Raw genomic sequence first — 12,898 nt, forward strand, 5'->3', positions numbered from 1 at the left:
CTCCAACACCACAGTTCAAAAGCATCAATTCTTCGGCGCTCAGGTCCAACTCTCACATCTATACATGACTGCTGGAAAAACCATAGCCTTGACTAGACGGACCTTTTTTGGCAAAGTAATGTGTATGCTTTTGAATATGCTATCTAGGTTGGTCATAACTTTCCTTCTAAGGAGTAAGCGTCTTTTAGTTTCATGGCTGCAGTCACCATCTGCAGTGATTTTGGAGCCCAAAAAATAAAGTCTGATACTGTTTCCACTGTTTCCCCATCTATTTCGCATGAAGTGATAGGACCAGATGCCATGATGGTAGTTTTCTGAATGTTTTAAGCCAACTTTTTCACTCTCTAGGACAAAGCTTTATAGTTGGTAAAGACTGGGCTTAGTCAGCCGAAATCCTTAGAGTTTTAGAATATGGTATATCATTGAAGTAAATACTTGTATCTGTATATACTTTAAGATTCACAAATTTGGGAGTGTAGTTGTAACATCTTGTCTGATAGGAAAACTGTCAGAAGTAGATGGCAATTTAGAGTAGAGGATTAGGGTCAGGCTTGGTATTGGGGTTTTGGTGTTTTGCTCTAAAATGAGAGCTTCAAGGTAGAGTGAGTGTTGGCAGTTAGTTTTTTGGCCAGGAGGTGTCTTCAGGTATATTATTTTTTTGCATGATAAGCACTGGCTCTCTTACCCTAGGCACCTACATTGTATATTTTACTCGTGTGTTCAGAAACACTGTTTCTATCAATCACTGAATAGTTATCAATCAATAATCCTTATTAAATAATGGAGATCTTTACTGAATATAGCTGAAAAAGCTGAGTGCCAGAGAATTGATGCTTTTAAACTGTGGTGTTGGAGAAGACTCTTGAGAGTCCCTTGGACTGCAAGGAGATCCAACCAGTCCATCCTCAAGGAGATCAGCCATGGGATTTCTTTGGAGGGAATGATGCTGAAGCTGAAACTCCAGTACTTTGGCCACCTCATGAGAAGAGTTGACTCATTGGAAAAGACTCTGATGCTGGGAGGGATTGAGGGCAGGAGGAGAAGGGGACGACTGAGGTTGAGATGGCTGTATGGCCTCACTGACTCAATGGACGTGAGTCTGAGTGAACTCTGGGAGTTGGTGATGGACAGGGAGGTCTGGTGTGCTGCGATTCATGGGGTCGCGAAGAGTTGGACGTGACTGATCGACTGAACTGAACTGAACTGAACTTACTGAATATAAGATGACAAGGAGAATAGAACATAGTCCCTGCCCTGGATGTTCCCACAGTCAAGAGAAGTATTTTTGTTGTTGTTGTTGTTTTTTATTAAACTAATATTACTTATAAAGAATCTTAAAAACAGAGATCATGGAATGTATTGTTGGTGTTTTATTATAGACTGTTTGGAGTTGTCATGCCTTCAAACATCTGGCTACAAGAAGTAGGTTGTCTGTTTGTTCAGTTGCTGAGTCGTGTCCAACTCTGCAACCCTGTGGACTACAGCATGCCAGGCTACCCTGTCCTTCACTATCTCTTGGAGTTTGCTCAAACTCAAGTCCATTGAGTCGGTGATGCCATCCAACCATCTCATCTTCTACTGCCCCCTTCCCCTTTTGCCTGAAATCTTTCCCAGCATCAGGGTCTTTTCCAATGAGTCTGCTCTTTGCATCAGATGGCCAAAGTGTTTTAACTTCAGCTTTAGCATCACTCCTTCCAATGAATATTCAGGGTTGATTTCCTTTAGGATTGACTGGTTTGATCTACTTGCTGTCCAAGGGACTGTCAGTAGCCTTCTCCAGCACTACAGTTCAAAAGCATCAGTTCTTCGGCACTTAGCTTCTTTACGGTGCAACTATCACATCTGTACATGACTACTGCAAAAACCATAGCTTTGACTATACACACCTTTGTTGGCAAAGTGATGTCTCTGCTTTTTAATATGCTGTCTAGGTTTGTCATAGCTTTTCTTCCAAAGAGCAAGCATCTTTTAATTTCATGACTTCAGTCACTGTCTGCAGTTATTTTGGAGTCCAAGAACATAAAATCTGTCACTGTTTCCACTTTTCCCCCTTCTATTTGCCATGAAGTGATGGGACTGGATGCCATGATCTTTGTTTTTCGAATGTTGAGTTTTAAGCCAGCTTTTTCACTCTACTTTTTCACCCTCATCAAGAGGTTCTTCAGTTACTCTTCACTTTCTGTCATTAGAGTGGTATTGTCTGCATATCTGAGGTTGTTGATATTTCTCCTGGAAATCTTGATTCCAGCTTGTGATTCAGACAGCCCAGCATTTCTCATGGTGTACTCTGCATAGTACACCTAATACATATAGTACACATAAATAAGCAGGGTGAAAATATACAGCCTTGACATACTCCTTTCCCAATTTTGAACCAGTCTGTTCCATGTCTAGTTCTAACTATTGCTCCTTGACTTGCATTCAGGTTTCTCAGGAGACAGGTAAGGTGGTCTAGTATTCCCATCACTTTAAGAATGTTCCAGTTTGTTGTGATCCACACAGTCAAAGGCTTTTGTGTAGTCAATGAAATGGAAGTAGACATTTTTCTGGAATTCCCTTGCTTTTTCTATGACATCCTTGTTCATGTTTAAATATCATCTATGATTTCTTTCAGCTGACCTTCCAACCTCTATTTGGACACTTATAGTGACAGAGATAGTCTTTCCTGTTAACTTAGACAGTTCTGAATGTTAGGAAGCCCTTTGTATCAGGTTGATATTGGCTTGCAGTGTCTTTGAATCACAAAGAACTCTAATTCCCTCTGCAGATCTATGAAGAGACCTCTGATATTCCCTCCTCAACATGACCCCTTTGTTTCTTGATGATTTTTCTATACACCTGCTTATTTTCTGCCTAAGTGATTTGTGATTATGGCTCTTCCCCCACAAAATAAACACTCACAGATTTTCATTGTGTGTCCATTATGTACAGGATCAGCTGTGCTGACATACAGGTCCCTGACTTCAGATTACTTTTAATGTACATGGAGAAAAGACACTGGATAACAACAAGAAAAACATCAGAGAAAGAATTGGCAGGGATGGGAGAATCTCTCCCGTTTCTTTAAACCGTACTTTCTTTGTAAAATCTCTGTTCTTAAACTGTCAACATGGGGACCACATTTAAGACTGTCCCTCCAGATTATAGTTTAATCAGTGAGGAGTATTATGCAAATTAAAATTTTTAAATCTGATGGCATATGTTAGGTGTTAAATGTCAGAATTTTTAAATGTCTGAAATAAAATAAAATGAAATTTAAACATACAATAAATCCTTTTATAAGACAATATAGACCAATTTTCCTAATTATGACCTTAATGGAGATAGTAAACAAGTGCTGGTCTCATTTAACAACACTATGATCTAGAAAGCTCATTTGGCCCCTCTTTAGGTTCTGTAAGCATGTTATGAAAACAAGTAGTTGAAAAGTGAATATACAGTCATTCTGCTTGGTCTGCATAATGTCAGACAATCCATAAGGTTTTTTTCTTCACTTGAATAGGACACATTTTTTACTGAATTGACTTGACTGTTAGGTTCCTTGTAGACATAGTCTTAGCAAAGAAAGCTAAAAATTGCTTTTGGGGAAGAAAATTGTAGCTAGTTATATCTCATAAAACCATTCTTGTGTTCATTTTCGAGGAAATTACTGTAAGTGTATCTCGTAGGGCCAGTGTGTTAAGAGACCTTTTTATGCTGAAATAAAAACTCAGAGAGTTTCCATATCAGAGTTGTTCTATTGACTTGTTTTACTCCTGAAAATAAAATGAGAATCTTTCGCCAAAGGAAAGCTCACATTTGTTAAACACTGACATTATTTGACCTTATTGTATTTATTTACATTATGTTTAATACTATGCATGTCCAGTCTATGGGGACACAAAGAAACTATTACATTAGAAGGTTCTTTGGTTTCCTAATATGTTTTTCTATCCAAAGTCCTGTTTATATGTAATTCCATGGTTCTACATAAGAAGAGCTATTCATCTTTGTATTTACATAAAGATATGCTAGGTTTGCAATACCTGGTTCATTTTATTCCCCTAAAATATGAATGACATCGTTTGGCCCACTCGACAGTAGGTTTATTTTACGAACAAATCTTTCAGATCAATTCATAAGTGAGAAAGAAATAAACGTGAGTAAATGTTTGTTCTATTTTGGTTTTTAAGTTAAAATAATTAGAATTCAGCCAGCCAAAAAGAAATTAAATTCAAAAGCCAATCCTTCTCAAGAAATTTTGCATACAGCTATTCCACCTATTGTTTTAGCATTGCTAGGGTAAGAAAGTAGAACATTACTTTGGCAAATGTAACAGTTGGTAAGCTGGGAAGCAGAAATGAAGCTTGTCAGTGAATACCAGGAACTCCTATATTTTCTGAATATAGCTACCAAATACTTATAGGGCAATGGATGTGTCAGAAACTGGAGCGAGAAAGTACCTGGAAGTCTATGTCAGTGTCAGTGATACTGTGATAACTTGACATTGAGAGACTGAGGGAGAAACTAAAGGAAATGGTTTCTGAACTGAGCTAAGAAAAATACAACTATTTTTCAATCCACAAAATAAGCTGTCTTAGAAATGGGAAATTTAATATTTAAAGATTCTCTTGAAAGTTTGTGGATATATATATATATATATATATATATATATATACATATAAAATATAGTAGATATATGGAGAAGAAAATGGCAACCCACTCCAGTGCTCCTGCCTGGAAAATTCCATGAACTGAGGAGCCTTGACAGGGGCTCCTATCCATGGGGTTGCAAAGAGTCGGACACGACTGAGCGACTTCACTCACAGGATTGGGAACACGTGTACACCTGTGGTGGATTCATGTTGATGTATGGCAAAACCAATCAATATTGTAAAATAATTAGCCTCCAATTAAAATAAATAAATTTAAATTAAAAAATGATTGTAATAAAAAATAAAATAAAAGGAACAATAAAAAACTTGAGGGATATAGTAAAAATGCTTTTAGGAGTATTGTTTATAATGAAGGAACTTAGCTACATTTTAAATAAACCTTTACATTATGAAAACTGCTTTCAGTTTCTTATAAAAAGTACTATAAAATCAGTATTCTTAATGCATGCATAAAATGATGCCTTACATATCTGATATGGGACTTTTCTACACCTGCAGAGAGAAAGCATTATTTTTTTTCTAAACAGAAAGGCTGTTATTTGCAGATCTACTCTGCTGCTCTGAGTCATTGATGGTTACAGGCTTATATATTTAACCTGAAATGCAAAGCATTTTCTTCTAAGGCCTAAAGTTAAATCATTTTTCAGTGTGCATAAAGGTATATTCTGAGTTTTGTTCGTCTTGCTACATATACTTGGAAAACAAGGTCAAGCATTTGTTAAAATGTGTGTATGTTGACATCAGTTGCATTCTTTTTTCCCTCTGCCTGTCTGAAGGGTACCCTTGATGTACCTTTTCCAGTGCTCACCATTATGGGTTTTAATCACATCAGTAGGATTTTTTGTACTGCTTTGGTGAAAGGTCATACTTATTGGGCTGACTTGCCTATTTATTTCTATCTAGTAATCTTAGAATATGCTGTTACCTAGGATAAAGATAAATACAGGCACACCATTTAGGATTTTTGCATCTCTTCACAGAAAAGATTGGCGTGTAAGAGCTCCTCTGTTTTTGAGAACACTACCATGATCTGATTTTGGTTATTCTAACTGAATGAAATTAATTGGATGGCTTTCATTGCTATCAAACAATTTGTGTACTTAGTCACTTAGTTGTGTCCTACCCTTTGTGACTCATTGGCCTGCCAGCCTCTTCTGTCCATGGGAATTTTTAGGCAAGAATACTGAAGTAGGTTGCTATTTCTTTCTCCAGGGGATCTTCCAGACCCAGGAATCTAACCGTGTGTCTCTTGCATTGCAGGCAGATTCTTTACCCACTGAGCCTTCGAGGAAGCCTCATGAAACAATTTACATATATGGAAATAATCTGTTCCCTAAAAGTAGGAAGGAACTCTGATACAGAACTTCCCAAGTGAAATGATAAATGCTGTGAACAAAAATAAAGCAAAGTAAGGGAACAGAATGAATGGCCTGCTGTTTCAGATGAGATGGTTAGAAGAGGTCTCTCAGATGAGCAGAAATCACCATGAAGTGAGGGAGCAAGCCATGCAAATATCTGAGGAAAGCGCATCCTAGCAGAGGAAGCAAGGGCCAAAGCCACGAGAAGGCACTGTGCTTGGCATATGCAAGGAACAGCAAGGAGACCAGTGTATTTAGAGCAAGGGAGAGAATGGAGAGAGAAATCTGAGAGGGAGTGAAGGTTCAGTTTATTTGAAGCCTTATAGGCAAAATTCAACAGAACCTACATTTCTTTTTCATTTCTGTTCATCTTAAATTTTGTTTTTTAATGTTTTTCTCTTTCTTTGATTTGACTTCTCATGTAGTATATTTTTTATTCTTTCTTTTTCTATTTTTAATAAAGTTTTAAGAATAAAAGTTTTTCTTTAAGTACAACTTTGCTTGCATTCTGTAAGGTTCATGGCCAGAAGTCAACTGCAAGGGATATGCAGAAATGGAGGATTTTAGTTAGCATATTGCTATCCCAGACAGAATCAGGGTTCTGTTAATAAGGAAGAGTGGGGGAATAAATATTGGATAAACTACTAGCAATATCTTTCACAAAATCCTTTGGGCCTGGAAGATTTTCCTATAGATTCCCAAGCTATACAGACTATTACAAAGCTTCATGAGATGGAAGGATAGCCAATTTATTTTATAAAACTGCCAGAATCTTGTATCAAAACCTGATAACGATGAGTGAAAAGGAAAATTAGAGACCAGTTTAACTTATGAATATAACTGTGAAAAGTCAGAATACAAACATTTCAATTTTTCAGCACATTGAAAGAATCATCCATCATGATCATGTAGGGTTCATAACCAAAATGCAAGAGTGCTTTAATATTAAGAAAGCTTTTAATACCATAGAACATACCAAAAAATCAAATAAGAAAAATATGATAATCATGATAGGTAAAGATTTGATCAAAGTCAATCCTTATTTTTGATTAGAAAACCAATCTTAGATAACTAAAGCTAGAAATGTATTTCTTTAATGAAATAAAGATATCTAGCTCCTATTCTGGTCAAGTTTATTCCAGTTCGAAGAACAAAGGTATATTCTATATATCCCCAGACTTATCAATCTATGACTTCAAAATATACTTTCAAGTAATATCTGAAGTAGGATGGCAGAGAACCATGATGCTGTACTCCCAGTTACTTCTGGAAGTTTCTCAGTTTCTTTTTCATGTGCTGCAGAACACATCCCCTCTCATTCCTAAACTCACATGTTTCCAACTTGCCACTATACATATTGCTGCAATAACTGGTTAGGTAGAATGATGGGCATACCTGTTTGTTTAGGGAAAAGTAGCACACACTAGTTCCTGTTTTTCTATTTGAGAGTAAAAATAAGATACTTCTGATATTGCCTTTGAACTTTTAGCATTAGATAGCTTTATAGAATCAAATTATCTACTCCTTTGTGAAGTGTATGGTATGGATTTGGGGCATTCCAGGTGACTCAGTGGTAAAGAATCTGCCTACCAATGAAGGAGACACAGGTTCTCAATCCCTGGGTTGAGAAGATCCCCTGGAGGAGGAAATGGCAACCCACTCCAGTATTCTTGCCTGGAGAATCCCATGGACAGAGAAGCCTGGTGGGCTATATAGTGCATGGGGTGTAAAGAATCAGACATGACTTAGCGACTGAGTGCACCACAACATGGATTTACTCTGATAATATGTAGACAGAGGCTCATTAACTTTTGAAACCACAGTAATGTGTGTTTTATACAAGTATTTTAAAGCCTTTTTTATTTACTACAACCCACCTTATGAAATGCATTTTATATTGTGACCAAGTGTACACACACACACACATGTTCTATACATTCATAACTAAGTAATTTTTTTAAAGTTTCACAAACCGTACCAAGGAGCTATGCAAAATGCTCTCATATATTTATCTATTTTATTCTACTTTATTTTTAAAAATTTGTATCAACCCACCGAATTTCCTTAGACCACACTTTTTAGCAGTTCAGAAAGTGATTCTTTGGGCTGTTAAATAAATGTCTGGAGTTCAAGGAGTCAATTCTGGAAGATGAGAATGTATTGGTTTTTAGAAATGTGTTCTAATTTCGTTGTAAATATTAACTTTTCATGTATAGGCAGGATGCTTTTGGTGCTAGTTCCTAGTTTGTCTTTGATTTCTAGGAGAGTGATAGGATAAGAAAGATAAGAAAGAATTTTCTAAATGGAGATTTCTTTTCTTCCTGCAGCTCTCATGTGTGACTGGAAGTGGAGTGCATCATTAACCTAAGGACCTCACCACTTGGAAGTTACAGTTTTCACCACCAGCCTACCTTTTCCTTTTCGGTCTGGTTCTTTTCCTCAAACAGCAGAAACATCTTTCTTTTAATAAAGTTGCTTTTGTTGCAGAGTTAAGCAAATGGCTGATAGCAGCTGTGGTAAAAAATCCACAAAGTGCCCCCACTGCTCATCTGCTTCTCAGAAAAATGCACTTTGTACATGTTCTTGTAAAACAAAGCTTTCTCCAATGTCAGTGGTGGAAATGTCACAGACATCAAGCACAGGCAGTTCAGAATTTATATTTTCACCAGAAAAAAAAAAAGAAAAAGGAGCCAGCAAAGATGTTACCTCTGGAAAAGATTCGGTAAATATTAAAGATTCTACATCTCAACACAAGTTGATGTCCCATTCCCTAATCCCATCCCTGCATTCATCCTTATCCATGGGTCATTGCCTTCTTTACTATTAAGGTAACACTTCCTTCTTACAGAAGAGGTACAAAAAATCAGTTGATAATTTCTTTCATTCTGTTAACCAACTACTGCCCCAAATTAATGATTTCCCAGGATTATAAGTAATTTGGAATGTTATTCCAGCTTTTATTTAAAAAATGGTTTATATGGAAATTGATCGGTTTTCAAATTGAATTAAACCTGAATTTGGGGGCGTTTTCTTCAACTGATGCAGAATGAGATTTATGATTGTGGTTAAATACAGGGTGGTTATTATTTAAGACAGTTCCTGGTTTTCTAGATGGAATATCAAATATACCTTACAAAATTGATTTGCCTTAGTTACAATCTGTGAATATGCAGTTGGACAGGTTTGGGTATGTTTGCCTTTATAGAGAAGAGGCACTCTGGAAGATTGTCATTGATAGAGCATAAATTTGGAGACAGAGAGCAGTAAGTTTAAGAAAAGTTAGGTTATCAGTCCTCAAATTTATACCTTTTTCAAATTTTCACTATAAACTGTTATTTCTGAATTGTATTATGGTATAGTTATTGCCATATAGATGTCTCTGAGTGAATTGTTGCTATGTTATTTTCATTCAAAGCATATTTTGTGAATGTCTGGTCAGTAATTTCTTGTGTATAACCTATTTGAGATGATTGTTATGTCTTGAAACAAGAGTGATTGAGAAAACTGTGAAGTTGCCTTCTCTTGTGATTTTAAAGATTTTAAGTCTTGATTTATCTTCTGTGCAGGTCATCCTGTAGAATTGCCTGGATTCAGGAGATTAGATTGAATAACTTCTTAAGGCCTCTTTTAGCCTAATGAGTGAATGAATTATATAGGGCTTTGAATTTGAAAAAGGCGATAAACTATCTTGTATACAATAAATATCTTGACACGTATTAAATTTTTTCAGATTATCTAAATTAGGGTTCTTACTTTGTTTGATCTTCCTGGTGGCTCAGATGGTAAAGCATCTGCCTACAATGTGGGAGACCCGGGTTCTATTCCTGGGTCGGGAAGATCCCCTGGAGAAGGAAATGGCAATCCACTCGAGCACTCTTGCCTGGAAAATCCCATGGATGGAGGAGCCTGATAGGCTACAGTCCATGGGGTCACAAAGAGATGGACACGACTGAGCGACTTCACTTTCTTTCACTTCACTTTGTCAACAAGTATATTGTATCTTAATGTTAATATCAAAATTTCTTTTTGGTTCAAGCCCTCAAAATCTTCAAATGTAGAGAGAAAACCATCTCAACAACAGTGGGGTCGGGGCAACTTCACAGAAGGAAAAGTTCCTCACATAAGGATGGACAATGGAGCTGCTATTCAGGTATATAGAGGGCAAACTGAAGCTACTAGAACATTTTCAAATTTCTTCTAAGTCAATGTTCATGACAAATGTGATTTAAAAAGTCTGTCTGTAGGGAAAGAAAAGAAAAGAAGAAACTTAACTATTTTGAAGATTGTTCAAGTCTTTACTAAAGCAACTGTGGACTAATTATTTTTTTCTGTTTATAGAGATGTAACTTGACTTGCGTATTTAAGTGGAGGACATTTATTAGATAAAATGAGAGCATTTGGTCTCCAGGTCTTGCCGGTTGCTGAGGGCAGTGTGAAATCTTTATATAGACCTATTTGAGAGGAAGAGAGAGACCAGATGACTTAGATGGTTTGGCTGTTCACTTCTTTGATGACCAGTAGGGAGGCCAAAATTTCCCTTGTGGACTTGCCCATTTTTTCCCAGCTTGTGATTGAATGAATACCAATATTATTCTTCCCAGGATTCTAGTTCTTATATGCAAATATGACTTAAATTTAATACCATCTTAGAAATTAAAATGTGTTCCTTTAATGCTAGATTGAAGGAACTACAATAGGAACAACTACAAGAGGAAAATTCCATTAATGTTAAATAACTTTGAACAATTGTTTTAAAAAATATTTAGCAATTTACTTGAAGTGATCAGAAAAACTTTCTAAGAAACTCTGACCTGAAAGCTTAAATCTTCCCCTGTGAAAGATTTTGTTAAGTCTTACAAAATCTTACAAAAGACCTGCATTAAAAAAAAAAAATCCACAAATTTACTGTTTTAAATTTGGTCATAAGAGCTTTTTTTTTTTTTAATTATTTTTTAAATTTTTTTTAAAATTTTTATTTTTACTTTATTTTACTTTACAATACTGTATTGGTTTTGCCATACATTGACATGAATCCACCACGGGTGTACATGCGATCCCAAACATGAACCCCCCTCCTATCTCCCTCCCCACAACATCCCTCTGGGTCATCCCTGTGCACCAGCCCCAAGCATCCTGTATCCTGCATCGGACATAGACTGGCGATTCGTTTCTTACATGATAGTATACATGTTTCAATGCCATTCTCCCAAATCATCCCACCCTCTCCCTCTCCCTCTGAGTCCAAAAGTCTGCTCTACACATCTGTGTCTCTTTTGCTGTCTTGCATACAGGGTCATCATTACCATCTTTCTAAATTCCATATATATGTGTTAGTATACTGTATTGGTGTTTTTCTTTCTGGCTTACTTCACTCTGTATAATCGGCTCCAGTTTCATCCATCTCATCAGAACTGATTCAAATGTATTCTTTTTAATGGCTGAGTAATACTCCATTGTGTATAGGTACCACAGCTTTCTTATCCATTCATCTGCTGATGGACATCTAAGTTGTTTCCATGTCCTGGCTATTATAAACAGTGCTGCGATGAACATTGGGGTACATGTGTCTCTTTCAATTCTGGTTTCCTTGGTGTGTATGCCCTGCAGTGGGATTGCTGGGTCATAAGGTAGTTCTATTTGCAGTTTTTTAAGGAATCTCCACACTGTTTTCCATAGTGGCTGTACTAGTTTGAATTCCCACCAACAGTGTAGGAGGGTTCCCTTTTCTCCACACCGTCTCCAGCATTTATTGCTTGCAGACTTTTGGATTACAGACATTCTGACTGGTGTGAAGTGGTACCTCATTGTGGTTTTGATTTGCATTTCTCTAATAATGAGTGATGTTGAGCATCTTTTCATGTGTTTCTTAGCCATCTGTATGTCTTCTTTGGAGAAATGTCTGTTTAGTTCTTTGGCCCATTTTTTGATTGGGTCGTTTATTTCTCTGGAATTGAGTTGCATAAGTTGCTTGTATATTTTTGAGATTGTTGCTTCATTTGCTATTATTTTCTCCCATTCCGAAGGCTGTCTTTTCACCTTGCTTATAGTTTCCTTTGTTGTGCAGAAGCTTTTAATTTTAATTAGATCCCATTTGTTTATTTTTGCTTTTATTTCCAGAATTCTGGGGGGGGGGGGGGGGTGGATCATAGAGGATCCTGCTGCGATTTATGTCGGAGAGTGTTTTGCCTATGTTCTCCTCTAGGAGTTTTATAGTTTCTGGTCTTACATTTAGATCTTTAATCCATTTTGAGTTTATTTTCATGTGCGGTGTTAGAAAGTGATCTAGTTTCATTCTTTTACAAGTGGTTGACCAGTTTTCCCAGCACCACTTGTTAAAGAGATTGTCTTTACTCCATTGTATATTCTTGCCTCCTTTGTCAAAGATAAGGTGTCCATATGTGTGTGGATTTATCTCTGGGCTTTCTATTTTGTTCCATTGATCTATATTTCTGTCTTTGTTCCAGTACCATACTGTCTTGATGACTGTGGCTTTGTAGTAGAGCCTGAAGTCAGGCAAGTTGATTCCTCCAGTTCCATTCTTCTTTCTCAAGATTGCTTTGGCTATTTGAGGTTTTTTGTATTTCCATACAAATCTTGAAATTATTTGTTCTAGTTCTGTGAAAAATATCACTGGTAGCTTGGTAGGGATTGCATTGAATTTGTAAATTGCTTTGGGTAGTATACTCATTTTCACTATATTGATTCTTCCAATCCATGAACATGGTATATTTCTCCATCTATTAGTGTCCTCTTTGATTTCTTTAATCAGTGTTTTATAGTTTTCTATATGTAGGTCTTTAGTTTCTTTAGGTAGATATATTCCTAAGTATTTTATTCTTTTCGTTGCAATGGTGAATGGAATTGTTTCCTTAATTTCTTTTTCTA

At 36.5% G+C, this 12,898-nt stretch overlaps 1 protein-coding gene across 1 annotated transcript in view; it reads left to right on the forward strand.

Annotated features, from left to right (window-relative positions):
• Positions 1 to 8,510: 8,510 nt before the first annotated feature.
• The window catches only part of STK33 (serine/threonine kinase 33), a 96,363-nt gene continuing 91,975 nt past the window's right edge, over positions 8,511 to 12,898 (forward strand). Inside the window, exons 1-2 of the mRNA XM_052652533.1 lie at positions 8,511 to 8,735; positions 10,050 to 10,163. Of these exons, the coding sequence (XP_052508493.1) occupies positions 8,511 to 8,735; positions 10,050 to 10,163 (339 nt within the window). The remainder of the gene's footprint in view (positions 8,736 to 10,049; positions 10,164 to 12,898) is intronic.

This window comes from Budorcas taxicolor, chromosome 15 (assembly GCF_023091745.1).
Source record: "Budorcas taxicolor isolate Tak-1 chromosome 15, Takin1.1, whole genome shotgun sequence".
Lineage (NCBI taxonomy): Eukaryota > Metazoa > Chordata > Mammalia > Artiodactyla > Bovidae > Budorcas > Budorcas taxicolor.